The 27635-nt window shown below is 40.4% G+C and overlaps 2 protein-coding genes and 1 non-coding gene across 6 annotated transcripts in view; 1 reads left to right on the top strand and 2 right to left on the bottom strand.

Annotated features, from left to right (window-relative positions):
- Positions 1–1092, bottom strand: part of XRRA1 (X-ray radiation resistance associated 1) — a 118539-nt gene extending 117447 nt beyond the window's left edge. For 2 of the 4 annotated variants that reach the window (XM_025357370.1, XM_025357366.1), the window contains exon 1: positions 833–1092. The gene's annotated coding sequence lies outside the window, so the exon portion shown is untranslated. The remainder of the gene's footprint in view (positions 1–832) is intronic. The other 2 variants (XM_025357369.1, XM_025357368.1) reach the window with 2 other exon arrangements.
- A 67-nt stretch (positions 1093–1159) lies between these two features.
- The window catches only part of SPCS2 (signal peptidase complex subunit 2), a 29804-nt gene continuing 3328 nt past the window's right edge, over positions 1160–27635 (top strand). Inside the window, exons 1-4 of the mRNA XM_025357817.1 lie at positions 1160–1304; positions 18583–18666; positions 19062–19222; positions 23120–23254. Of these exons, the coding sequence (XP_025213602.1) occupies positions 1191–1304; positions 18583–18666; positions 19062–19222; positions 23120–23254 (494 nt within the window). The 5' untranslated portion in view covers positions 1160–1190. The remainder of the gene's footprint in view (positions 1305–18582; positions 18667–19061; positions 19223–23119; positions 23255–27635) is intronic.
- Positions 21782–21885, bottom strand: LOC112607433. The gene has a single exon (XR_003115785.1). It is a non-coding gene; the product is annotated as a U6 spliceosomal RNA (small nuclear RNA).

A 27635-nucleotide genomic window follows, 5' to 3' on the forward strand; every position in this document is an offset into this window, starting at 1 on the left:
TATGCTGGTCTTAAACTCCTGACCTCAGGTGATCCACCCGCCTCGGCTGGGATTACAAACGTGAGCCACCATGCCCAGCCTAGATAATAATTATTTTCATATGAATTTTGGCTTCCCCAAGACAAGTTTTTGTCTATTTTATTCAGGAACATATCCCTGGTGACTAGAATACGGCCTACTACATAGTAAGCAACTCAAAAATATTTAATTATTTAGATGCTTATGGGGGATATATAGGAATTAAAAAACAATACAATGTAATAGAGCATAGTATAATACAATTCTGCTATTTGATAACTCTGTCATGGAGTAGGAGTTCCACCAGAATAGCAACCAGGTCTATCTTGATCCCTTGTATCCATCAGTACAATATTGGTGCTCAATATATATTTGTGAAAAAAATTATTGATTAAAATGTAGACTCCTATTACATCCTAAAACCGTAAAAGCAGAGTGTCAGAAGGGATATATATTGATTTTTTTTTAATGCCGGCGTGAAAACCGAGTTCAGATACACGCTATCTGGCTTTGGTTAGGTTCTTTAGTTTCCTCCTCACCTAACAGGGATGTTGTGGGACTCAGTGAGAGAGAGGATGGCTGGAAGTGCACATAGGATATTGCCTGGCAGACATTAGGCACTCAGTAAATGTGAGTTCTCCGTAACACGAAAACATTACTAACAGCTAAAATGACAGCTGCTTGAGAAAACAATCAGTAAGTGCCACAACCGGGCTAGAAAAGGATGAAGGACCGGCTCCTGCCCACTCCTTCGGAAACTCCACACCTGGGCCGGAGAAAGACTCAAACTCGGAAACTAAGTTTTCAGTCGCACCTGCCTCCGGCGTCGCTTCAGCCTCCGAGGGGTCTGCGGAGGCGAAGTCCCAGTCAGGAGGGATGCGCGCCTGCGAGCCTGCCGGGGATCTCGGAGCCGCTCCACGGTGGTGCCTGCCGCTACCTTTCCGACGCCTTAGTAACTGGGACGCGACCGCAGACAGTGTAGGCTGCAACTGACGGCCAGGACGTCTAACTACAAGTCCCAGCAAGCCCCGCGGCCACGTCCTCTGACTACCTCGCGCCAGCAAGCCCCAAACTACGGATCCCGATTGACTCCGCGCGGCGCGCCACGCTGTCAGCTCCAGCCAATCGGCTTCAGACAAGTCGGAGGGGAGGGAGACGCAGAGGCGCACAACATGGCGGCGGCAGCTACACAGGGCGGGAGAAGCGGTGGTCTCGGAGGCAATAGTGGGGCTGGCGGTGGTTCCAACTGCGGGACAGGCAGTGGCCGTAGCGGCTTGTTGGATAAGGTGAGGAGCCGGTTCTTGGGAAAAGTTGAATCCTGGGGAGGCCTGGGAGGCGGCGAACCCACCTTCCCATCCCGGTCTCCCTTATTTTCTACGGCCTTTTGAGGGGAGCCCTTGTGTGACCACTATGACAACCCTACGCACGCTTGTAGCCTGCCCTCATCACACTTCAAACCTGGATCCTCTCCTCTTTAGGACTTCTTCGCTTCTCGTAAGTGTTCTGGTCCTGGCCGCCACAGCTTTTTCGGTAATTTGGTTCTTCCTATACTTAATTGTATCCATCGCTTTTTCCCTGGGGTGCTGGGTGCACTGTTGCCAGTGCCCATTTCACAGACACGGAAAACCGAAGCCCAAGGATTCAAGAATCGATATCCCCGAAACTCCCTACCACCATCAGCCTTGCGTGCTGCTACAGATTCCAATGTGCTTCTTGTCCTTTTGCTTACTTAAGTTTTTAGGCATTTAATCATGATAGGCGAATACTTAAAATATTTGAGTATTGACTCTTCTACTGGGCTGACAAGAAGCCTTTAAGATTTTTCTTTCTATTGTTTTTCCCCGCCCTCTCCTCTCTCCCCTCTACCTCCCTGTTTGCTACCAAGTGCACTGCTGCCCGCTCACGCTTGTCCCTTTCCTCCTCTGCTCATCCAATTTTTTTTTTAACTGCAGTCCTAGCAACAAGGGCTTAAAAGAAAAGAAAAAAAGGAAAACTGTCCCTGGGTTGGCCCTTCTTGCTCTTTGCACAGCATCTTAGAAGAAACAGATGGATGGAGAACTTCGTCCTAGTGTTGATTTTGCCTCTAATTAGCTTTGTGACCGTGAAATATGCTTGCTCTCTCTATGTCTATTTGCTCATCTGCAAAGTGAGAGATTTAGCCTTAAAATGAGGGACTTACTCCTAAATTCCCTTCCAGTTCTCTCATTGTAGGACCTTGGGCTGATTTGATGAGAATTGTTAAGCATGGTGTCTTTAGTACAGTAAACAGGATTTTTGAATTTAATTGAAAACAGCTTTCAGACTTCCCTGTGCATAACACATGGCAGGTGCTTAAGAAATGAAAACTTGATTCTGTTGAGGGGTTCAGATCCAGGTCTTTTTACTTGTCTTTTTGAGTGTCATTGGTTTTGAAAGGCATGGTTCTCACACACTTCTCTTGTGAGGGGTCTCACTCCATTGCCCAGAATGGATCTTAGCTCACTGCAGCCTTGAACTCCGAGGCTCAGGTGATCTTCCCACCCCAGCCTCCTGAGTAGCTGGGGCTGCAAATGTGCACCACCACGTCTGGCTAATTTTTTTGCTTTTAACTTTTCTGTAGAGTCAGGGTCTTACTGTGTTGCCCTGGCTGGTGTCAAATTCCTGGGCCTCAAGTGATCCTCCCACCTCGGCTCCCCAAAGTGCTGGGATTACAGGCATGAGTCACCATGCACCTGGCCTCACACTCAAACCTTAAGATACAGAAACATATTCTGGAGGTTGGGATGGTAAATTGCTTCAAGACATGAGAGTATGGGGAATTGATGGTCATTTGTGTACACAAATCCTTCCCTCTTCCTGGGTAAGCGCCTAACAACCTGTGCTTACCTGACCCCCTAACTGCTCTTGCTCTTCCTTGCAGTGGGATTATCATCAGCAAAGTATGGGCATTCTGCTAAGGCAGTATGGAATACTATTATTATGGAATAGTGTATATGGCACCATTGTGTTATTGAAAGAACCTGGATTTGGGGATCATAAGATTTCAGCTTTGAAGTATTTCTGCTACTTGCAAACAGTATGAAGACTGGCAAATCAATGAACATTTCTTCATTTGGAATTTTAGAATCTCTGGCACCTGTATCACGGGGTTTTGGGAAGAACCAAGTAAGACAGTACGCATTAATGATCTCCATTACCTGTAGTGTCTGGTACAATGTGTGATGGTGGAGGAGTAAATCAAGAATCCTAATATCAGAGAGCACTCAGAATTGCTGAATATAGAAGATGGGGTAATTGAATCTATTTAAGGAAGTATATGGTATATTCGCGCAAGTGTGTACTTGTTAGAGAAGTTCAAATGAGAGAGAGAGAGTGATCCCTGCAAACTTATTGATAAGAGTAAGAGCCTCGGCCAGGCGCGGTGGCTCACACCTATAATCCCAGCTCTTTGGGAGGCCAAGGCAGGCAGGTCACCTGAGGTCGGAAGTTCAAGACCAGCCAGACCAACATGGAGAAACCCTGTCTCTACTAAAAATTAGCCGAGCGTGGTGGCGCATGCCTGTAATCCCAGCTACTCGGGAGGCTGAGGCAGGAGAATTGCTGGAACTTGGGAGGTGGAGGTTGCAGTGAGCCAAGATCATGCCATTGCACTCCAGCCTGGGCAACGAGAGGGAAATCTACCTCGGGGGGAAAAAAAAAAAAAAAAAGAAGAGTAAGAGCCTCAAGGAAAGGCCTCATTCCTGAGAGTGGAACTGGCACCTTATTTGGGGGGAGAAAGGAAAGACATGCCAGGTAAAAAAAGTCTCCTTGAGTGAAGGTACACAGATATGATGGTGTTTAATGTTTCTCAGTTATTGAGTTGACTAGAAGGCTCTCTAAAGGAACTGTAGGGACAAGTAGATAGAATCCGATTAGGGAGGCCATGGATTGCTTGAAGTAGGAGAAAAAAGCTGTTGAAGGGTTTTGAGACTGTGTAAAGGGGTTTTTAGGAAAACTAGTCAGATGGTTTGGAGAGAGAGAAATTAGAAGACTTCTTAATAAGGCCATATACACAGTAGTGTATAATATATAATAAAAAGAGACATTTGAGTTTTAGTGCAGCATGTTATTAGGTTGGTGCAAAAGTAATTGCTGTTTTTGCCATTGAAAGTAATGGCAAAAACCACAATAACTTTTGCACCTTCCTAATAAAAGCCACATGACCTTGGATAAGTTGTGTGATATTGCTGAATTGAAATTTTCTAGGCCGGGCGCGGTGGCTCAAGCCTGTAATCCCAGCACTTTGGGAGGCCGAGACGGGCGGATCACGAGGTCAGGAGTTCGAGACCATCCTGGCTAACACGGTGAAACCCCGTCTCTACTAAAAAATACAAAAAACTAGCCGGGCGAGGTGGTGGGCGCCTGTAGTCCCAGCTACTCGGGAGGCTGAGGCAGGAGAATGGCGTAAAAACCCGGGAGGCGGAGCTTGCAATGAGCTGAGATCCGGCCACTGCACTCCAGCCTGGGCGACACAGCGAGACTCCGTCTCAAAAAAAAAAAAAAAGAAATTTCCTTATGTAAATATTGTGGGCATTCATACATGTTATAGTAAGGATCACATTGTATAGTGCTGGCAAATGTTCTTTGGGTTTTTTTGTTTGGTTTCCTCTGCCCTTTTTATTTTTATTATTTTTTTTGGTAGAGACAAGGTCTCACTGTGTTGCCTAGACTAATCTTGAACCCCTGGCCTCAAGTGATCTGCCCACCTCAGTCTCCCAAAAGTACTGAAATTACAGGCATGAGCCACCGCACCCAGCTCTGTTCCCTGTCCTTTGGAATCTACTAGAAGTAAATGTTCTTTGTGCAGGGCTGTCTGTGGTAAAAATAGAATGACAAGGTGATGAGAACCCCAACATGAGTAGCAGAAATAGATAAAAGGTCTCACAAAAGAGTGCTTGGAAGATTTATCCAATAAGTGAGGGACGGAAGAGACAAAATAGTCAAGAGCTGCTTGAGTGCTTTTTCTTGGAAAACTTGATTTTCAGCCTTACATTGAACTGTTCCCTCTCTGAATTCCTCTAGCACTTACACTGCACATGGGAATTAAACTGTCACTTAATATGACATACTATCTTGTATTATTCCACCAATTTGTATTTGCCTATTTTCCTGTGAGTGCTTCTCTATAGTGATCAACACAGGATAAGTACTTTTAGCATTGAATTTCGCACAGAAACAACTTGAGATCTGTCACCTCAGTCTTCAGAATCAGCTTTAGAGGATGGTGCCTCTAATTGTTTGAAGACTGAGGGTACTGTGGGAGAGAACTTGGGGGGAAAAAATGTTATTCTCTGGAGCAGGATCTGAACTAATAGACTTTTGCTCTGTGGGAATGAGTCCATTACCTTCAATATAATTTCTTTTTTTTTTTTTTTTAAGACAGAGTCTCAATTTGTCGCAGTCTCTACTCACTGCAACCCCCGCCTCCCAGGTTCAAGCAATTCTCCTGCCTCAGTCTCCTGAGTAGCTGGGATTACAGGCATGTGCCTCCATGCCCAGCTAATTTTTGTATATTCAGTAGAGACAGGGTTTCACTGTGTTGACCAGGCTGGTCTCGAACTCCTGACCTCAGGTGATCCAATGGCCTTGACCTCCCAAAGTATGGGGTTTACAAGCGTGCACCACCACACCTAGCCTAATATAATTTATTTAATTTGATGTGTCTTGATTTCGGCGGGGAGGGTTTTTATTTTATTTCTGCAGCTGTAGTTTTACTTGCCATAAAGAAGTGGCAATAAAGAGATGCAAATATGTTCCTAGTTTTCCCTAAGCAGATGTGAATTTCTACTCTTATGAAACTGACTTTAAGAACACAGCAGTTCTTGTTTCCTGATCTTAAAAATAAGTATGCAAATATAATCCTTCCGCCTCCATCACAGAATAACTTGACTTAGATCATTGCAGTGTGTTATTTTGCCCCAAATACATCAAAGCATTTTCTTCTGCCTGGCAATTATAAAGAAAAGCTGCTTGCTTAATTTGTTTTGGCTATTAAAGTTGATATGTGGTGTTAAACCATGCTTTCCAGAAGCTATTGTCTGGACCCTTTTAGCCTTATACCTGGATTTCTGTCTCCTGGCTAGCCTGTCAGCCTGATCTTAAAGAACAGCTTTAATCTGTTTACATCAGACTCCTTTGAGAATTAGTTAAAATTAACAGATTTTTGGACCTTTTCTTAGGCCTGAATATCTGCGTTTTTCTTCACATGTCTCTATTACCTCTGCATTTTAACAGTTACCTCCAGGTTGAGAACTACTGGCTTAAATGATTTTTTTAAGTCTCTTCTGGTTCTGACATTTTAAGGTTTTTGTTTTGTTTTGTTTTTAAAAGCTATTCTGCTTAATAGTGGTTTCTTTAAAATGTTTTTAATGAAGAGACCCTGAAACTCATCTGATGCTTCAGCCTCATTTTGTAGACATGGACACAAGCAAAGCAACTTGCCCAAGACCACACAGTGAATTAGTAACACTTACAGAACCTGGCTTCCCCAGTACTTAATCCAGTGCTCTTTCTTTACTCAGCACATTGCTTCCCATACCACAGTGTGCCTTGTGCTAACTAATGTGCTAGCTAACATAGTAGTGGGATGAACATCTCTTGTGAGGTGAAAGACCTAGGCTGTAGCCTTGGCTTTGTCACCTACCAACCACATGTCCTTAGGTGTCTCCTCTTTTACTCTACTGGAAGATACCTTAGCTTGCCAGACTTCCAGATGATATGCTTGTGCCCTGTTACCTAGCTCTGACAAGGAAGATGAACGGTTTTATGACATTACTATAATTGTATGTGTTTGTTTAATGAAACAAGGTGCTGGCCTTTTAATACTGTTTTGTAAACTGATCCTATTAGGATCTCAAAACTCATTATTTTTTATTTCCTCAAAATAAAAAGTATGTGTGTGTCAAAGACCACTATCAAGAAAATGAAAAAAGAAATCCACAGAATGAGAGAAAACATTTTCAAATCATATATCTGGTAAGGGTCTAGCATCTAGACTATATAAAGAATTTTACAACTCAGTAATAAAAAGACAGCGACCTAGTTTTTAAAAGGGCAAAAGATGTAAATAGACATTTCTCCATAGAGGATATACAAATAGCCCATAGCACATGGAAAGATACGCAACATCATCAGTCATTAGAGAAATGCAAAGTAAAACCACAATGAGAAACCACTTCACGTCCACTAAGATTGCTATAATAAAGGGAAAAAAAAGGAAAATAACCTGTTTTGGTGTAAATACGGAGAAATCAGAATCTTCATATATCGCTAACAGATGTAAAATGTGGTGGCACTCTTGGAAACAGTTTGACAGTTCCTCAGAAAATTCAACGTAAAGTTAACCATATGACCCAGCAATTCCACTCCTAGGTATATACCCAAGAGAATTGAAAACATGTGTCCACGGGAAATCTTGGCACACAAATGTTCATAACACAGTTATCATAATGGCCTAAAGGTAGAAACAGTCTGTCAGCTGATGAGTGGATAAACACAATGTGATATATCTATACAATGGAATATAATTTGACTGTTAGAATAAAGTATTGATACATACTACAATATGGATGAATCTTGAAAATGTGCTAAGTGAAAGAAGCCAATCACAAAAGGCCATATATAGTATGACTGCATTTGTTTGAAATGTCCAGAATAGGCAAATCCATAAAGACAGAAAGTAGATTGTTGGCTGCCAGGGGATAGGGCACAGGAATAAGATGTGACTGCTAATAGGTATGGAGTTTCTTTTTGAGGGTATGCATATATTCTAGAATTAGATAGTGGTGATGGTTGTATAACCTTGTGAGTATACTGAGAACCCCTGAATTGGCATATTTTTAAATAGTGAATTTTATAGTGTGTGAATTGTATCACAATTTTAGAAACTTATTTTTGTCTTTCATGGAGTAACCCTTAAAGTTTCAGATTATTTGTTTTTTTAAACTATGTATCATGTAACACAGTGATATCACAGACACTGATTACTTTTGTACTATTACTTTAATTACTAATTAAAATACTATATATACGTATTATATATGTATATATAGTATATATACATATATTTAGTGAGTCTTTTAATTAGTAATTAAAGTGTGTATATATATATACTATATATATTATATACTATATATATATAATCTGCCTGCCAAGGTACCTTTTTCAGCTGTTGCCAGCACCATTTCCCTGCTCTGATCTCTTATCTTACCAAATTTCAATAGTTTTTTTATATTACTTAGCCTTTCAGTAGCATTTGACTTATTGATCACTTCTTTCTTGAGATATTTTCTTTACTTGGCTTCTAGGACACCGTTTGCCCCCAATTTTCCTCCTCCGTCAACTAGTCTCTGTTGTCTTCATTATTCTTTGGTCTTCTTCCTGACCTGTGTAAATATTGCCAGTCCCTGAGCTTATTACCCCTGGCCCTCTCCTCTGTCTAGCCTCATCCCAAGGTGGTACCCAATGTCATGGCTTAAATAACATGTAGAAGTTGCTGACTTCTACATTTATATTCTCAACCTGGACCTTTCCTATAAGCCCCAGACTTTTATGTCCAACTGCCTGCTTGTCATCTCCACTTAAATGTCTAAAACGTGTATCAGGCATCAATAGCCAGAGCCAGTCTCCTGATTTCTGCTTACCCCTCAAAATGCTTCTCTCTCAGTCTTCCTCATTTCAGTTAGACACCTCCATTCATCTTATTTATTCAAACAAAAACCTGAGAGTTACCCTTGATCTTCTCTTTGCCTTGTATTCCACAGCCATCCCATCGTTGTATTTTCCTGGCTGTATATCCAGAATCTGACCACTCCTACCTAGACAGCTGTAGTAGCCGTTTCAACTGGTCTTCCAGCTTCTGTGCTTGGCTCCCTTACATTTTGTTCTCCACACAGCAGCTAGACTGATGTTTTAAAACATGGATCACTCACTCTCTTGCTGAAATATCTCCAGTAACTTCCCATCTCGATTAACTAAAATCCAAACCCCTAATTGTGGCCTATTTTGTAGCCCCTACATTGTGGGCAGCAAGCCACCCAGGTGCTGAGGCAAGAGACTGAGGGCACGAGCTGTTCCAGTATAATAAAATATATAAAATAAGAATAGTTATACTAGATATAAATAATATATATGATTATATATGAATATCATTAATCATTAGTTTGTAGCAATTACTCTTTACTCCAATATTATAATAATCCTCGCTCTACAATCATAACCTAGGAAAAACTAGGCCGTACAAGGATAGGAGCTGAAGGGACACGGTGAGAAGGAACCAGAAGACAGGAGTGCAAGCCTTCTGTTATGCCCGGAAGGACCACCAGAGGGCTCCTTGGTCTAGCGGTAACGCCAGTGTCTGGGAAGATGCCTGTTGCCAAGCAGACCATGGTCTAGCGGTAGCATCAGTGTCAAGGAAAAACAGCCGCTACTTAGCAGACCAGGAAAGGGAGTCTGCCTTTCCCCGGAGGAGTTTAGAGAAGACTGTACTCCTCCACCTCTTGCAGTTATCCGGAGGCCTAACCATCTCCCTGTGATGCTGTGCTTCAGTGGTCACGCTCCTAATCCATCTTCATGTTCCGTCCTGTACACCCGGTTCTGCCTTTTAGATAGTAGTAACAAATTAGTGAAAGTACTAAAAGTCCCTGATATGCAGAAATAATGGCGTAAGCTGTCTCTCTTATTCTCCTCTCTTTCTCTGCCTCGGCTGCCAGGCGGGGAAGGGCCCCCTGTCTAGTGGACACATGACTCATGTGACCTTGTCAATTATTAGAGATGGCTCACACTCCTTACCCTGCCCCTTTGTCTTGTATCCAATAAATATCAGCACAGCCTGGCATTTGGGGCCACTACTGGTCTCCGCATCTTGGTGGTAGTGGTCCCCTGGGCCCAAGTGTCTTTTCTTTTATCTCTTTGTCTTGTGTCTTTATTCCTACAGTCTCTCGTCTCCGCATACAGGGAGAAAAACCCACCGACCCTGTGGGACTGGACCCTACACTACATGTTCTTGATCCTGCCTGTTTCTGTCATCCTCATCTGTCAGTTTCTACTTGAGTCACTGACTCTGGAAACCCTGGCTTCTCTGCTGTTCCTCAAACACGTTAAGCTTGGGGGATTTTGGTGTTCTGTTTTCACTAGGACACTTCAGATTTTCTCATGGGTTACTCGTTTATTCAGCTCTGCTCAGATGTTAACTATTTTCCCTCACTATTTAATAACTTTTTAATAGTCTTTTTAAAAACTCTATTGCATTTTTCTGTGTAATCTTTTTTACAACCTGGAATTATATGCATATTTGTTTACTTATTCTTTATCTTCCATACAAGAAGAAGCTCTACAAGTGCAGAATTTGTCTTGTTTATGACTATATCCCTAGTGGCTAGAACAGTGCTTGGCACATAGCAAGCAGCCATTCAATATTAATTTAAAGAAAATAAAGAAGTGTAATTGCCAAAAAGATTGTGTTTAAAAATATTATTTTTTTTCTTTTAAAAGATTGTCCAACACTGGAATGAATTGCTATTGAGAGACTTGGCAGTTTCCTTAAAAAGAAAAAGAAACCTAGAAGAGTCATATAACAGTTAATATTTTTCTAGGCAGTAGGAGATGGATATCAGATGAAACAGCTGTGTGGTCCTATGCCTGAATTTGCACTCAGCTGCATTTTTCAGAACTGATTGCATGTAATTCTTAAATGGAGTATGTGATCTGTTACCTTTCTAGAATAAGGACTCATCACACATCCGTATCAATGTAGTACATTCCTAGCCAGTCTTCGTGCCTTATTAATTCAGGTCTTCCTTGGCAACATCCCTCTCTCTTCCAACTCTCCCCAGTCAGCTTTGCTGCAGATTGATATCCCTGAGGTAATAGGTAACATTTTATCCAGAATCTTTTTTGCAGATCCTTGAACGTGTAGTGTGCCCTTGCCCCCATGTCTACTTCTTACCGTTTAGCACTTAGCATAGTTTATAATTCATTGTTAAGTATAAGATTTTCCTTAACACAATTGTAAAGGCCATTTTTTTGTGTGTATCTAATTTCTTGTCTACCCATTGCAAAGGTAAGAAATTTATATTGGTTGATTATGCCAACAATTCAGTCAGACTTTAGAAGATGTTAGTTGCTAGTATTGAAAGGATTGTTGACTACATTTCAGTTTGCTGGTAGAAAAAATACTTCATTGTTGGAGCATTGCTGATTAATATGCTGAATCAAGTTGTTTTAACTTTAAGCTCTTTTCAGCCTTAGATCTCACACTTTCTGGGTTCAGTGGTAGGATTTTAAGTCATGGATCCAGTGACCTGGCCCTCAAAGAGCTGCAGTCATGTAGGCTTCTCTATCATGGGCTGAGTTGATGTAGAAGCAGCCCTGTCACAGCTAAATGCAGTTTGTGGTGGAGTAGAGAAGGCAGTATAAAACCTAAGAATCAGTTTCTCTGGGGTTGTCACTAATGTGCATGCTCATAATTTAATTAACACATGGTAATTTCCTAACTTCTAACTCCAGTGATGAATGCAGTCAGTAATAAGCACTGTTAAGCTAGTAATTTTCTTTGCAGTGTATCTTGACCATTTTTATAAAAAATAGATTGAAATTGAAGATTCAGTGTGTTGCTAAGAGCATAATCTCTTTGAGATACCATGTTTTTGCTGAATTGGGATTTAAATTAGATGACAGTGCACATTCTTAAGATAGACATCATTTTCTCCCCAAACTGAACATTTTCTTTTCTTGCTAAATATGTGTGTGGGGGGATATGGTCACATATGTATTTCCAACTGAAATTGTAATCTCAGCTTCTGAGTTTGCCATCAGTTTTTATTATCTCCTTATTTTAGTTTAGAACTCCACATATACAAATGGGTATCCTCTTTCCTCCTTCTTAGAAAATGACATAATGGTTCCAACAAGTCATCCAAGCCCTAATTCTAGTAGGTGGTCATCTCTGTCTCTTCTCTTTCATGTTCCTTATAACTAGTCTGTTACTGAGTCCTGCCAATTCTACCTCAGAAATGCTCCCTTTCATTCTCCCTACTGCTGCTCTATTGAGCATTGAGGCTCTGCACTTACATCAGGCTCCATCTGCATCTCTATGTCCAGTGTTACTCCTCTCCAGATCATCTGCCAGGTTGCCACTAAAATGACTTTAAAAAAAAAAAAAACGTAAATTTGATTGTTATTCCCCTGCTTAAAATACTCTCCATTGCCCGCTTCAGAATAAAATTCAAGTTTTTTAGCCTAATAACTAGGAAATGGTTTCTCTCAGATGCCTCATCTCCTGCTACTTTCCCCCTTTGCAGCTTCTGTCTACTTTCTAAACTGGGATAAAGGAGAGAAAAAGTTTATTTTTCTTAAAGCCATGCTCAATTCTGTCTAAATCAGAACAGGGTCACCATTGACACCACTCTCACCCCTGGTAATTCTTCATCTCTCCAGTGTGAATTGAGGAATCCTTTGAGTCTTATTATCAAGCCAGGGAACTTTGTGAAGCAAGCCACTCAGGTCTTTTATATCACTGCATAACTTCTGTTTTCACTGTTATTAAAATAAGAAAATTGAAGGTGTTCATGTTGTCATACTCAAAACAATTTTGTTTTGTTGGACATATCCTAATGGCCAAGGATTTTGTCCTTTCGTTTTGTGAGATGGAGTCTCACTCCGTTGTCCAGGTTGGAGTGCAGTGGCACAATCACGGCCCACTGCAGCCTACACCTCCTGGGCTCAAGCCATCCTCCTGCCTCAGTCTCCCAAGTACCTGGGACTATAGGTAGGCACCACCATGCCTGGCTAATTTTTTTAATTAAATTTTTTTTTTTTTAGATATAGGGTCTTGCTATGTTGCCCAGGCTGATCTCAGACTCCTGAACTCAAGCAATCCTTCCTCCTTGGCCTCCCAAAGTGCTGAAGTTATAAACGTGAGCCACTGTGCCTGGCTTATTTTGTCTCTTTTTTTGATCCCACCCTATCCCTTTAAACCTGGTAACGCATGGGGAACAGAAGGCTGTATTCCCTCAAATGAGTTAATTTGGAAAATGCCTTCCTGCATTGCCTGCATATCCTTCAGACCTGAGTTGTGTTTAATATCCTTCCTAATCACTTATGGAGTTCCTGATGCCATACCTTTAGTGAAATGTCTTCGTAGAATTTTTTGTTATTCAAATGTGCAGTGGAGAAACGCAACTGAAATGATTTCTTCATAGTGTTCTATTAAAGCTATCAAATGCCTGTTTTCTTTTAACTAGTTAGCCAGCCAGTTCTGGCATCAGGTATGTTAGTTTGATAAAAGTTGTCTTTATCTTGGCCGGGTGTGGTGGCACTTTGGGAGGCTGGGGTACGTGGATCACTTGAGGCCAGGAGTTCGAGTCTAGGGCCAACATGGTGAAACCCCATCTCTATTAAAAAAATACAAAAAATTAGCCTGGTGTGATGACACATGCTTGTAATCCCAGCTACTTGGGAAGCTGAGGCATGAGAATTGCTTGAACCCAGGAGGCGGAGGTTGCAGTGAACTGAGATCATGCCACTGCACTCAGCCTGGGCGACAGAGCAAGACTGTGTCTCCAAAAAAAAAAAAAAAAAGTTGTCTTTATCTCTTCAGTGGGTAGTGTAGGGGAGTAATTTCTTTAAAATAGTACTTTTTGATCTCTGTTTTCAGCCAAATTGCAGTTGGTTTTACATTGAGTGGGGAGGTTCAACATTTTTGATACCCTGTGAGTTTTGTGGTCCTATTCAGATTAACTTTTTTTTTTTTTTTTTTTTTTTTAGGTTTTTAAAATGTTATGAACTAGAGCTTGTTAGGAATCAAGATACATTGTATAGCTGTCACTTCAGGGACCTTTTTGCTTCCTGTTCTTTTGTGTTTTTGATGGCTAATAATTCCTTTCCTTTCTCTTCATGGGAAAGCAGTGTAGAATAGTGAGAGAGCATGGGTATTGAGTCCTGGCTTTACAACTTTCTGTCTTTCATCTTTGGTGAATTTTTTAAACCCTTAGTGTTATCTGTGAAAGGAAGATTTTAACTGTTCTTACCTTGTAGAGTTATTGTGGAAATTAAGTGAGGTAGTGTATATAAAATACTTTGCACATACATAGCACATGTTAGGCATTCAGGAAATGGTAGCTATGATTATACCTTCTGTCTGCCCTCCATCCCTTAAAAAAAATTCTGTGAATAAGAACCAAGTGAGATCATTTTGAGCATGTCTACATTTGCTAAATTTAGACTGGAGGGTAACATTTTAGAGATCTTTTTCTTCCCTTTTTTTCTTTGTGAGTATTTAGACATTTAAAAAAAAAAAGCTATTGAGAGTATATTGTGTTCCAGGCTCTGAGAATACAAAAGTGTGTAGTCCCTGTTACCCAGTGAGGGAGATAATACATACAGTCAGGTAATCATGATGCAGTGTATTATATAGTTTTATATCATTAATAGCAACAGCAATAGCTAATTTTTATTAAGTACTTACTAGGTACTGTGCACTGTGCTATGTTTTATAATTACACTATTTACTTCTCATACCAACCTGTGAAATAGATACTTTCACCGTCTTTATTTTACAATTGAGCAAACTAATAAGGCTTTAGAACGGTTAAATTATTTGTCCAGTGCCTTCCAGTATTAAGTGGAAAAGTGAAGATTAAAATAAAGTAGCCTGACTCCATTGTCCCTTGGATAATAAGGATTCACTTATTGGGTAAGGAAAAAAAGCATTTGTCTGCATACATTTGTATTTAGTCTAAATCCAGTCAGTTTGTTTTTTGTTTTTTGTTTGTTGGTTGGTTTTTTTTTGAGATGGAGTCTTCCTCTGTTCACCCAGGCTGGAGTGTAGTGGCGCCATCTCGGCTCACTGGAACCTCCGCCTCCCGGATTCAAGCAATTCTCTTTCCTCAGCCTCCCAAGTAGCTGGGATTACTTAGCCTGGCTAAGTTTTGTACTTTTAGTAGAGACGAGGTTTCACAATGTTGGCCAGACTGATCTCAAACTCCTGACCTCAAACGACCCATCTGCCTCAGCCTCCCAAAGTGCTGGGATTATAGGAGTGAGCCACTGCGCCTGGCCAAAACCAGTTAGCTTGTGATTTGAAGTACAGTACACCTTTAAGTATAAGGCCACAATCTTCTTTGGGATTGAGGTCAGGGATTAAGGCAAGTAAAAATAAATTTATATCACTGAAGAAGAGACAGTTTTATAATGAGACATGTATTTGTAATTTAGCCCTAAAGAATTTTGTTGGCCTGTCATTTACTAGTTGTATGGCACTTAACCTCTTTGAAGTCTCGTTTTCTAATCTGAAGAACATTGGTGTCTGGATTGAGGGTCTGCTTAGTGCTGCAATAAAAAGATGAGTGGCAATAGCAGTTTTACAGTGGGTGAAAATTGACCTGTGTAAGGGATATTTTTGAAATTTTGGATACTGCCAACATAAAGAACTTTAATTTTTTCTAGATTTCCAGGAGGAAAGGTGTTCAACATAAATCACATCATTTATACAAACAGTTGAGGCACAGTGAGCCATTCTTATCACTGAGGGAATGTATTTATATCAGTGTAGGGAACTGTTTTATCAGCCAGCTTGTCAGATGCCAGCCAGGGTCCAACCTTGCAAACAAGCCTTGCCGAAGATGGCAGTCTTGGGCCCAAGTTCACTTATTTCTGCACACTGCCCTTCTTTGTAATTTATCCTGTGAGGTCCTACATAAAATAAACTAATTTTTGCTTTATCTATTACAAAAGGAAAGCAATTTGCACTTAGTGTTGAGGAAGACAAAAATGAGGCAAAAAAAAAAAAAAAAAGATAGCTTCTAAAATACCCGAATTAGTAGTAGAGAGAACGTGAGGAGCAGCATACATTTTAGTTGATGAGCAGTTTTTGAGCATGATGAGAAATAATAATCAGAAAAATCAGCCCCTAATAGCAACTCCCCTTTTTCCAGATGGTTCTCTGTACTGTACCAGGGACACTATTAGGTTCAAAATGGCCTATATTGCCATAAAGTCAAATTATAACCTTTCTTGTGATTTCATGTAATTCACTGGAAATGTTTCTGTTCCACTTACTGAAGATTGCTTCTAGGTACCAGGCAGTGAAGTTATAGCTGAGGCTATTTCAATACATTGTAATGGCTGCTTCTGCATTTTATTCCCCCAAATTTTTAAGACATTATTTTCTGACTTATAAAGGCAAGTTTCTGTTCTGTGATGCAATGCAGGCAGTGAAGTGTGGCTAGGTGTCTGAGAATATGATTTTCCTGTTTTTGAATGACCCATAATTTTTAAATGACTTTATTCTGACTTTATTTCACAAATAATTCAAATGCTATGGTGGGTTTGGCTCTACAAGTTGGTTCTTTTGCATGTCTTCAAAGAGGGATTTACTTGACAGTGTAAATGAGCTATCTAGCTAGAAAGCCTGCTAATTTCTTTTTGGTTCAGTTTGCATCTTTAAAATTAGATGTCATGTTTGATTTGTAGGCTGGCAGTCTATGGCAGTCAATACCGCAGTATGCTGCCATGAGTAGTTTTCTCGAAGAAAAACACTTGCTTTTACAAGGCACCAAGGGAAAAAAAAACTTGATTGACTTTTAATCACTTTAAGTATGGCTATTTTTAGCTAATGTTATTTTTCCCAACAAACTTCACAGAACGGGTTTTCTTTTCTTTTCTTTTTTTTTTTTTTGAGACGGAGTCTCGTTCTGTCGCCCAGGCTGGAGTGCAGTGGCCGGATCTCAGCTCACTGCAAGCTCCGCCTCCCGGCTTTACGCTGTTCTCCGTCTCAGCCTCCGGAGTAGCTGGGACTACAGACGCCCACCACCTCGCCCGGCTAGTTTTTTGTATTTTTTAGTAGAGACGGAGTTTCGCTGTGTTAGCCAGGATGGTCTCAATCTCCTGACCTCGTGATCCGCCCATCTCGGCCTCCCAAAGTGCTGGGATTACAGGCTTGAGCCACCGCGCCCGGCCTTCTCTTTTGTATAATAATATATAGAATCACAGTTAAAAAATCAAAGTTGATGAATTATATTTCTGTAGTTGTTTAAAATCTTTACAATTATTTTTATCCCACTTCTTATTTTATTTTTTATTGTTTATTTATTTATTTATTTTTTCCAGAGACAAGTTCTCACTATATTGTCCAGGCTGGACTGGAACTCCTGGGCTCAAGCTGTTCTCCCACCTCAGCCTCCCAAGTATCTGGGACGGCAGGTACTCACCACTGCCATCTCTTTATTTCTTATAGGCATTATCTTTGTACTTGTGCTCAATCCAAAAGATAAATATGACATTCTCTGTCTTTCCATAAAATAATCCATTCTAAATCCAAATGAATTTTGGATTGCTTGCTGGTTTGTGATTTTTATGGAATATAGTATTTGTTCACTTGATCTAAAAAATTAAGAGTTGGCCATTAATGTTCTACAAAAAAAAAAAAAACAGGTTTATCAGATTATTTGTAGCACCCTGTTCCTCTTAAGCTACATTTACTTAAATACTTGCATTTGAGAAAATTTTTTACTATGTTATACATTCACATGGTTAAAAAATTTTAAAGGCACACATAAGTAGTCTTACTCCTCCCCATATTTCTCTACCCTGATAAGATATCTGGATGTACTGTAGTTTGTTTAACCAATCCCCTTGTAAATGAGCATTCGAGTTACTTCCAGCTTTTCACTATTACAGACAATGCTGCAGTGAGTAGCCTTGTATATCATTTCACATGTATTCAGTTATAGAAACATTCCCAGAAGTGGGAAGCTGAATTCAGGGTGCTAAATTGGCATTCGTAGGTGCTGTAACATTTTGAACTTCTACATGAGCAGTGAGTGAGAATTATTTGCCTCTGAATAGTAGTGTTTGAGAAACTTTCTAAACCTCTATAGATAAGGGAAATAGAAGCAGAGTTTGTCCACTCAACTCATGATGGGACTGAGTCTGGGACTTGGTTTGTAATTTAAAATTTAGTGTTGTTTCCAACAGGCTATACTGGAATTGCTGTCTTAAAGTTAAGACATGCTGGTAAAATAATAAAAGTTGTTAGCTGACAAAGTGATATTAAAGGAGATCCTCCCCATTTTGTTAGTGTCTGTAAATTCATGTATCTGTATTTTGTGAGTTTTGTGGTCAGAGAAGGAAAGAATGAATAAATAGAGTAATTTTCTATACTCATATTTGGGTAAAATGAAGGTGGGATATGCAAGTTTACACTTACAGTCTCTGCAGCCCATATACGTGTTCTGGTTTTGGGGTTGTTTTTATATTCTCTGCATGGAGACTGGCAACGTCAACATCACATGAGTACCACCTGACTCTGGTTACCTCATCTATTTTAATTGTTTGGTCTTTTTTGTTTGCTTGTTTTTAACTGCTTCTTGCAGGGCTACCCCATAGGAGTGTGCCCAGAATAGCCTGTTTTGTCTTTTAGTTCTGCAACATCAGAAGACAAAGAGTAAATATTATGTGTGCATGAGAGATGCTCTTAAAAAGTGGTTCATTTTACCTTCAGTAAGAGGCCTAGTTTCTTGATGCACAACTTTTCTGTTTGTTTTACAGTGGAAGATAGATGATAAGCCTGTAAAAATTGACAAGTGGGATGGATCAGCTGTGAAAAACTCTTTGGATGATTCTGCCAAAAAGGTACTTTCTTGAGGAGGGGTTGGTTAGTATCTATACAGCTGATGGCCATCTCTCCTGGAAAATCTTTTCCTTTTGTAACTTGGAGTGACCTTAGTTTTCAGTGTTAGAAATTGAGTCAGAAAGCAGTTTCTAAAATTTCTCACAGAAAAAGTCAGAAGAACATTTTAGCTGTGGGAAAAGTTGAGGAGTTTAAAGTTTTTATATGAGGGATTGATGAACTTTTTCTCTTGGTTCTTTATAGAAGACTTGAGTCTTATTTGTTTGGTGTGGTAAAATCCCAACTGGAGGGAACTTCTTGGTAATTCATAGATTCTTTTATCATGGAAATCAAGAATAAAAGCAGATACTGGGAAGGAAGTATTCCTATTAGCTTGATTCCTTCTTTTTCTCACCAGGTACTTCTGGAAAAATACAAATACGTGGAGAATTTTGGTCTAATTGATGGTCGCCTCACCATCTGTACAATCTCCTGTTTCTTTGCCATAGTGGCTTTGATTTGGGATTATATGCACCCCTTTCCAGAGTCGAAACCCGTTTTGGCTTTGTGCGTCATATCATATCCTTTATGCCCAGGTTTGTTTTCTAGTGACCATTTTAAAAAATCTGCTGATACTTCTCCCTACAAAAAACAAAACAGACTTTCATGTTAGGGCTTGCTAATGTTAGAATTTAATATTATGAGCTGTGATGTTTATCTAGTAAACATCTATCATTTTATATAGTAACTGTCATTGATATTTTATGTTTAGTATGGTTATTTTATCGTAATTCATTTTTGTTATTAATGTAGAGGTTATTATCCTAATATGAGCACTTAATAGCAAAACACATAGTAATCGTGAACCCAGCTCTTCTCATTTCTAGCCCAGAACTTTTCCCATTAGACGTGGCCGCTTCAAATTAGGAAAGGACCTGATTTTGGAGACTCAGATCTGTATCAGGTTTACTTGAAGCTGAGGAGCTGAACTGGAAATTAGCATGAGACACAAGTGTGACTTGTATTATAGTGGAATTAAGAACTTATTCTGGAGCTAGAGAATGTGGGTTTGAAATCCAAGGTATTTGTGATCTTGTGCTAATGAAAATTTACTTATTTTTGAAATGATTTGAATACCACTCATTTATAAATATGGGTAGCATTCAGAATTATCATGAAGATTAAATGAGAGATTTTATATTGTATTTGATATATAATCATTTCCTTTCCCCTCTTTTTTATGATAAATATAAGATCATGGTCGTTGCCTACCCAGTTGATTTTTTTTCTCAAGAAGTTGAATATAAAGAACTTAATTAAGGCCGGGCACAGTGGCTCACGCCTGTAATCCCAGCACTTTGGGAGACCAGGGCGGGCGGATCACGAGGTCAGGAGATCGAGACACCACCCTGGCTAACATGGTGAAACCCCGTCTCTACTAAAAATACAAAAAATTAACCGGGCGTAGTGGCGGGCGCCTGTAGTCCCAGCTACTCCGGAGACTGAGGCAGGAGAATGGCGTGAACCCAGGAGGCGGAGCTTGCAGTGAGCCGAGATCACGCCACTGCACTCCAGCCTGGGCGACAGAGTGAGACTCCGTTCCCCCCCCCCCCCCCCAAAAAAAAAAGAACTTAATTATACTTCACTATTAAAACAGATAATTTTGGTAGGCAGTTTACTTTTTTAAACAATGTTACCACTACCTAAATTTTTTTTTTTTTTTTTTTTTTTTGAGACAGGGTCTTACCCTGTCACCCAGGCTGAAGTACAATGGTGTGATTATGACTCACTGCAGCCTCAGCCTCCTGGCTCAAGCAGTTCTCCTACCTCAACCTCCTGAGCAGACAGGCACATGCCACCACGCCTACCTAATTTTTAAATTTTTTACAGAGACAAGGTCCCACTACGTTGCCTAGGCTGGTGTCAAAACTCCTGGGCCCAAGCAGTCCTCCCAAAGTGCTGGTATTACAGGCATAAGCCACTGTGCCCAGCCAACCTGAAATATGTTTTAAAACTTCATGTTGGAGATTTATCTTCAGAGGCAGTTAGCAAACCTCTAATAAAGCAGATCCTAGTCAAAAATTGTATTATCCAGTTTGCCCTACATAGCCCCCAGAAGTGGTACCAGGTGATCCTTGACTCCTTCCAGTCATCAGATTAATCATCCCAGTGTGGATTTTTCACCGTTAAGGCAGTTCAAAAGAATAATAGTCTATAGGTCCTAGAGACAGTTCCCAGGGGAATTCCAAAGCGATTTGAAAATGATAGCAATCTTGTTACAAACATCTGGCCTCCCAAGAGAACTACCTTGATGGTAGTTCATTTGTTTGGTTATATTTGTTTAATAAAACAAGGTCTTATTTTTAGTCATATCAGTTTTATTTATAATAGTAGGGACTACATTATAAATATCTTCTGTGGCATCGTGGCTCATGCCTGTAATCCCAACACTTTGAGAGGCCAAGGCGGGCGAATTGCTTGAGCCCAAGAGTTCAAGGCCAGCCTCAGCAATGTGGAGAAGCCCTGTCTCTACCAAAAATACAAAAATTAGCTGGGCGTGGTGGTGCATGCCTGTAGTCCAGTTACTTGGGAGGCTGAGGCACAAGAATCACTTGAATCCAGGAGGCGGAAGTCACAGTGAACCGAGATCCACTACTGCACTGCAGCCTGGGCGACAGAGCAAGACTCTGTCTCAAAATAAATAAAGTAATTAGATAAATTAAAAAATAAATTAGCTGGGTGTGGTGACGCACACCTATAATCCCAGCTACTCAGGAAGCTGAGATGGGAGGATCACTTGAGCCTGGGATGTTGAGGCTGCAGTGAGCTGAGATCGTGCCACTGTACTCTAGCCTGGGTGACAGAGTGAGACCCTATCTCAAAAAAAAAAAAAAATTCTTCTGTATCATAGACTACATGTATCCTTCATCTCTAAATCTCATGATAATTCTAAAATATCAGTATTATCCCAGTTTTAAAGGTAAGGATACTAAGACTTGGGCAAGGAAGTTATTTGTTATGATTATACTGATTAAAGGCCAAGATTTAAATCTAGGATTATCTCTACTCTGAAGTCCATGTACTTTGCACTATATTTTCCTGCCTTTCCTGTTCATGAAATTTATCTTTTTTAACTCTTTTTTAATGGAATGCGTCATGAATTTGCCTGTCATCCTTGTGCTAGGGCCATGCTAATCTCTGTATCATTCTAATTTTAGTATATGTGCTGCTGAAGCGAGCACTGTTCATGAAATTTATTTTTATTTTATTTATTTTATTTTTATTTTTTGAGACAGGGTCTCACTTTGTCGCCCAGGCTGGAGTGCAGTGGCACGATCTTGGCTCACTACAACTTCTGCCTCCCGGGTTCAAGTGATTCTCCTGCCTCAGCCACACAAGTAGCTGGGATTATGGGCCTGCACCACCACATCCAGCTAAATTTTTTTGTTTTTTGTTTTTTGAGATGGAGTCTTGCTCTGTCACACAGGCTGGAGCACAGTGGCACGATCTCGGCTCACTGCCACCCTGCAACCTCCACCTCCTGGGTTCAAGCCATTCTCATGCCTCAGCCTCCTGAGTAGCCAGGACTACCGGCATGTACCACCATGCCCAGCTAATTTTTGTATTTTTAGTAGAAACATGGGGTTTCACCATATTGGCCAGGCTCGTCTTAAGCTCCTGACCTCAAGTGATCTGCCCACCTCAGCCTCCCAAAGTGCTGGGATTACAGGCATGAGCCACCATGCCTAGCCTTAATTTTTGTATTTTTAGTAGAAATGGAATTTCCCATTGTTCCCTTTTGGCCAGGCTGGTCTCAGACTGCCTGCCTCGGCCTCCCAAAGTGCTGGTATTATAGGTGTGAGCTATTGTGCCCAGCCTTGTTTCTGAAATTTAAATGGCACAGTGTACACAAAGCTCTTATGCTAGTTTTTGGCAAACTGTAAGTGCTTATTATATATGGTACTTAATACTGTCAAAAACAATATAATAATAAGTCTATGTGCATACAGGAAGTAATTGTAGTACTATTTGACATACTCTCCTATAGTGAACTATTTGGGTCACTTTTCTTCTCTTCTTATAACCCTTAAAATCAGTTGAACATGGTCAAGTCCACTGGGACTATTAGTTGTTTTTTATAAAGAAATAAGCACTATTATGACAAAGTCTTGACAAACTAAGTATCTTATTATACATGTTGTCTTTGAACATAAAGATGAGAGCTAGTTTATGCTCTGTACCTTTTTCTTTTCTTCCTTTTTGAGATGTTTGCAGAATTAACCAGAGAGAACCTTGTTTCTCTTGGTGCATAAACATAAGGATGAAAATGAAATAGCTAAATTTTCAGTGTTTTTGCAGCAAGACAAAGCTGTCTTCTTTAGGACTATCATTATGAAAGTTTTTATATCTCTTGCTTGTCAATTTGTGTTACTTCTCTTTTATGTTTGGGTATTTTTCCCTTAACTTTATTTGAACCTATTTTGTGATGATGGGGATTCTGACCATTTATACCTCATATAAGGAGAAGAGCATCTTTCTCGTGGCCCACAGGAAAGATCCTACAGGAATGGATCCTGATGATATTTGGCAGCTGTCCTCCAGTCTTAAAAGGTATGACTATCTTCACAGATTTTTCAATCCTGGTGTTGGATTTGCCCTGGCATGTTATCATTATCAACAGAAGACTTATTATGTGCCTACTCTACATGGATCATAGGGCTAGTCATATAAAATGAAGAAAGGAGTGTGAATGATCTAGAAGGTTTGTCCTAGCTCTGTAGTTCTGAGATTGCATTATCACAGAAATGCTCTGAGGATAAACTGTGGGAGAAAGTGCTTTGGTGGAAGAATGAAGAATGATTCTTTTTCCTGTGGCCAGTTAACAGAGACGATTAAGTGTACAAAACTATAAAGGCCAAAGATGAGAGATCAGTTATCTTTGAAGAACTCCATTAGCTTCTGTGTCTTCTATGATCCTGTCTTCTCTCCGTGAATACAGTCAAGAATCTCTGGAGCAGTGCACTGGGCAACTCAAAAAAAGCACAATCTACAGTCTATTTCTGACCAGTGTTAAGTATAACTTTGTGCAGCTGACACACATGTGTTTTGTGGGTACCAAGAACTACGTTTGTGTTCCAGTTCAGTTTCTTTCTAGCTGTATAACTTTGGGTAAATCATATAAATTATCAGGTTTAGTGGGGTCAAAAATGATGTCTAGAGTTTCTGGGAAGATGAAATACCAATTATAATAATAGCAAATGTTTATTGAACATTTACTATATGTTGGGTATTCTGCTAAATGCATTATCTCATTTAGATTTTAGAACACTCATTTTATAGATAAGAATACAGGCCCAAAGGTTAAATCAACTCTTCCAGTATCATATAGCCCAAAAGTGGTAGAGCAGGAATTCCAGCCCAAGTTTGAAACCAGAATTCATACTCGTAGTCACTATCTTAAAAACATATTATACTTAACTAGTGCGTAATAGCCCCACAAATTATAAGTACAATTATTTACATATGAAATTAAGTGTAGCATCTGTGCTGTACAGGCTCTCTCATTGCCAACTCGTAGAGGCGCCTATGAGAAAGGGAAGCAGACCTTCATTCTGTTGTTGCAGCTGAGTCCTTGCTTATCTCCTAACAGGGGCTTCGAGCTGCCCTTTGGCCTCAGCCATCATAATCTGCATCCTCTACCAGGCCACTGAAGCAGAGTTGCAGAATTCTAAAACTTAGCGGCATTGTAATTTCATTATTTTTATTCTGACTTTTGTATTTTTTAATAACTTTTATATAATTCACCTACCATACATTTCACCCATTTAAAGTGTACAGTTCAAAAGTTTCTAGTGTATTTACAGATATTTGCAACCATTATTACAGTCAATTTTAGAGCATTTTCATCACCTCAAAAAAAAAACCTCTGTACTCTAGCTAATCACTTCCCTATCCTTCCGCTTCCCTGAGCCCTGGGCAACCACCAGTCTACTTTATCTGTTCTCTCTTATGGACATTTTATATGAATGGAATCATACAATATGTGGTCTTTTATAACTAGGTTCTTTCACTTAGTGCCATTACTTCCTATATATACTGCACACAAGGTTCATTCATGCTGTAGCATGTACCAGTACTTTATTCCTTTCTTTAGTCAAGCAATATTCCATTTTGTTTATCCATTTGTTAGTTGACAGACATTTGGGTTGTTTCTACTTTTTGGCTATTATGAATAATGTTGCTATCCATATTTGTGTACATGTTTTTAGGTAGACATGTTTTCATTTCTCTTGGGTAGTACACCTAGGAGAAGACTTACTAGATCGTATGGTAACTCTCTTTGTTTGAGGAACTGCCAGACTGTTGTCCAAAGTGGCTGCCCTATTTTACAATGTCACTAGCAGTGTACAAGGGTTCTGATTTTTTCACGTTTCCTACTATTTTTACCAACTGCCATATTGTTGGTGGAGTGGAAGTGTGAACGTTCTTGCTTTGTTCCCCACTTTCTGCTGATGTCTTCCCCCTCCCCCACCTCACAGACGGATTTAGTAGCTTAACAGTGGCTGATTCTGATATCTTATTCCTACTGCCAGGTCACGTGATGTGAAAATGGCAATGAAAGGTTTCACAGACTACCAGTTGCCATGTGCAGACAGCACAAGCTATGTGACTCTCTCGCAAAAAGTGATTTTGTGACTCCCCAGCACATTCATTATACAGTCTAAACTCCTTCAGCATATGAAGTGTTACAGCATTCATCCCCTAGTGACATCTCCAGCTTTCTTTTATGCCCCTCTCAAAATCCATTCTCTCACTCTGGCAATATGGAATTTGCAAGATGCTAAGTTATCCAAGTTTCCCAGTGACCCTGTACCTTTAAACATGTTCTTCTCTCTGGCTTAGCTATCTTTCTGTAACCTGGCTCACTCCTACTTCCAAGAAGCCTTCCCTGACATGCCTTAGTTTAAATTAGGTGGTCTTGGTTATTCTTTTTTTTTTTTTTTTGAGATGGAGTTTCACTCTTGACACCCAGGCTGGAGCGCAATGATGCGATCTTGGCTCACTGCAACCTCCATCACCTGGGTTCAAGCAATTCTCCTGCCTCAGCCTCCTGAGTAGCTGCGATTACGGACCCACGACCACACCCAGCTAATTTTTGTATTTTTTGTAGAGATGGGATTTTACCATGTTGGCCAGACTGGTCATGAACTCCTGACCTCAAGTGATCCCCTAGCCTCCGCCTCCCAATGTGGTGGGATTACAGGCATGAGCCACCACGCCCAGCCCATCCTAGTTATTCTTAAAAGCATTTTATGCTTACCTCTGTTAGTTACCACATGGAGCTATAATTATTTACTGTCTGTGTCTCCTCCTGGGCCTGCCCCCCTCCTCCAAAGCGTGAGCTCCTTTACCATTCACTATACACTAGAAACCTAAGCCCAGGTGGGACTTTCTCACTTACCCCTTGGTAACCAGACCCAGCCGAGGGCCTGGCGTGGTGTGTTTTGTTATGTGAATGATTGACGTTCATCTGAGCTGGGCGGCAGCCATGACCTCCTAATTAGTCTCTGCCTGCAGCCAAGTCATTGTCAGCTATCCACAAAGTCCCCTATAACCTAGCCGTCTCTATGAACATTCCCTTCTCTTTCTTGCCCTAAGTGAAACTGGACCATAACCCCTGAGGACGTAATTCCTCTGCAGACTGCAAGTGCTGGCTGATGTTTCTCTCACAGCCTTCATTACTCTGGTACTACAGGTAGAGGTGGGTCTCCCCTTTGCAGCTTCCAATGCCTCCTCTTCCCTAAACCGCCCCCCGCCCTTTGAATGCATGTCATCACATTGTGCCACTTCTATGCCTCTTCCTTGCAGTTAAATACAGACCTGCTCTTTTGAAGATAATTCCTGGCTCATTGGCACTCTCTAACATTTGTCCTTTCATAAGTCTTGGTGATTGCCATATTCACATAGATGATTATTCTAGTAATTTGGCCTCTCAGTTTTACTTCCTTCTTCCCATTATCCTGTTTTCTATCATGTCTTAAACACTTACTTTCATAGACGTACCCTAGTAGACCTTGCAATTACTAAGAACAAACTACATTCAATAATTTCAGTTTTAAGTGTCCCACCCTGACCATTGCTTCCTGTTATTCTAATTTATTTCCTTCTAGTTCTCTTGTCACAGCATTTCTTCTGCCCCAGCAGTATCTGTAACCCACTTCACTTCCTCCTTACCTGGCTTAGATTCCATGACACTTCTGTAGTCCAGTTACTCTCTCCCTGTCCTGGAGGATCTTTCATATCTTCCCTATCCTCAAACCTCCTAGGCCTCCTCCCCTATCTTTACTGTCAGTATTTTGTTGTTGGGAAGATAGAAGCCATCATAAGTCTACCAGCACTACTTACCTACTTCCAAGTACCTATCTAAGACCTTCCCTCCCTGGTCTATGGGATTCTATCCCTTCTCCTTTACTTGATGTTTCCCTCTGCTGGATCATTCCGTCTGACATACATATATACTGTAATTTCTCCCAACTAAAAAAAAAAAGTTTTCTTTCCCCTTCTGCTCCTCAGACAGTCTCCTCATTTCTCTACTCTCCTTTTCCTTTTGTGCTATCACCTGGATCTGCTCTTGTCTTCTCTTTTCTCCTCTTACTTGACCTGTCAGCAGCATTTGACATAGCTAATTACCCTTACCTTGTAATACTTTTTTTTTTAAACTAGGCTCCTCGGATACCACACGCTTCTAATTTTCTTCTTACCTTAATGTCTGTTTCTCAGTCTCCTTTGTGATTCTTCATCTCCCATTTTTTTACATTTGAAATGCCACCAGGGCTTGTTCTGGAACCTCTTCTCTATGATGAAGATCTCTAAATTTGTATTTTCATCCTTGATCTCTTCTCTGAACTCTAAATATATTCCGGCATTCTGTTTGATGTTGGATCCCAATAGGCATCTCAAAGTCAACATGTCCAAAACCTTACTCATCTTT

Source organism: Theropithecus gelada, chromosome 14 (genome assembly GCF_003255815.1).
Source record: "Theropithecus gelada isolate Dixy chromosome 14, Tgel_1.0, whole genome shotgun sequence".
NCBI classification, from domain to species: Eukaryota; Metazoa; Chordata; class Mammalia; order Primates; family Cercopithecidae; genus Theropithecus; species Theropithecus gelada.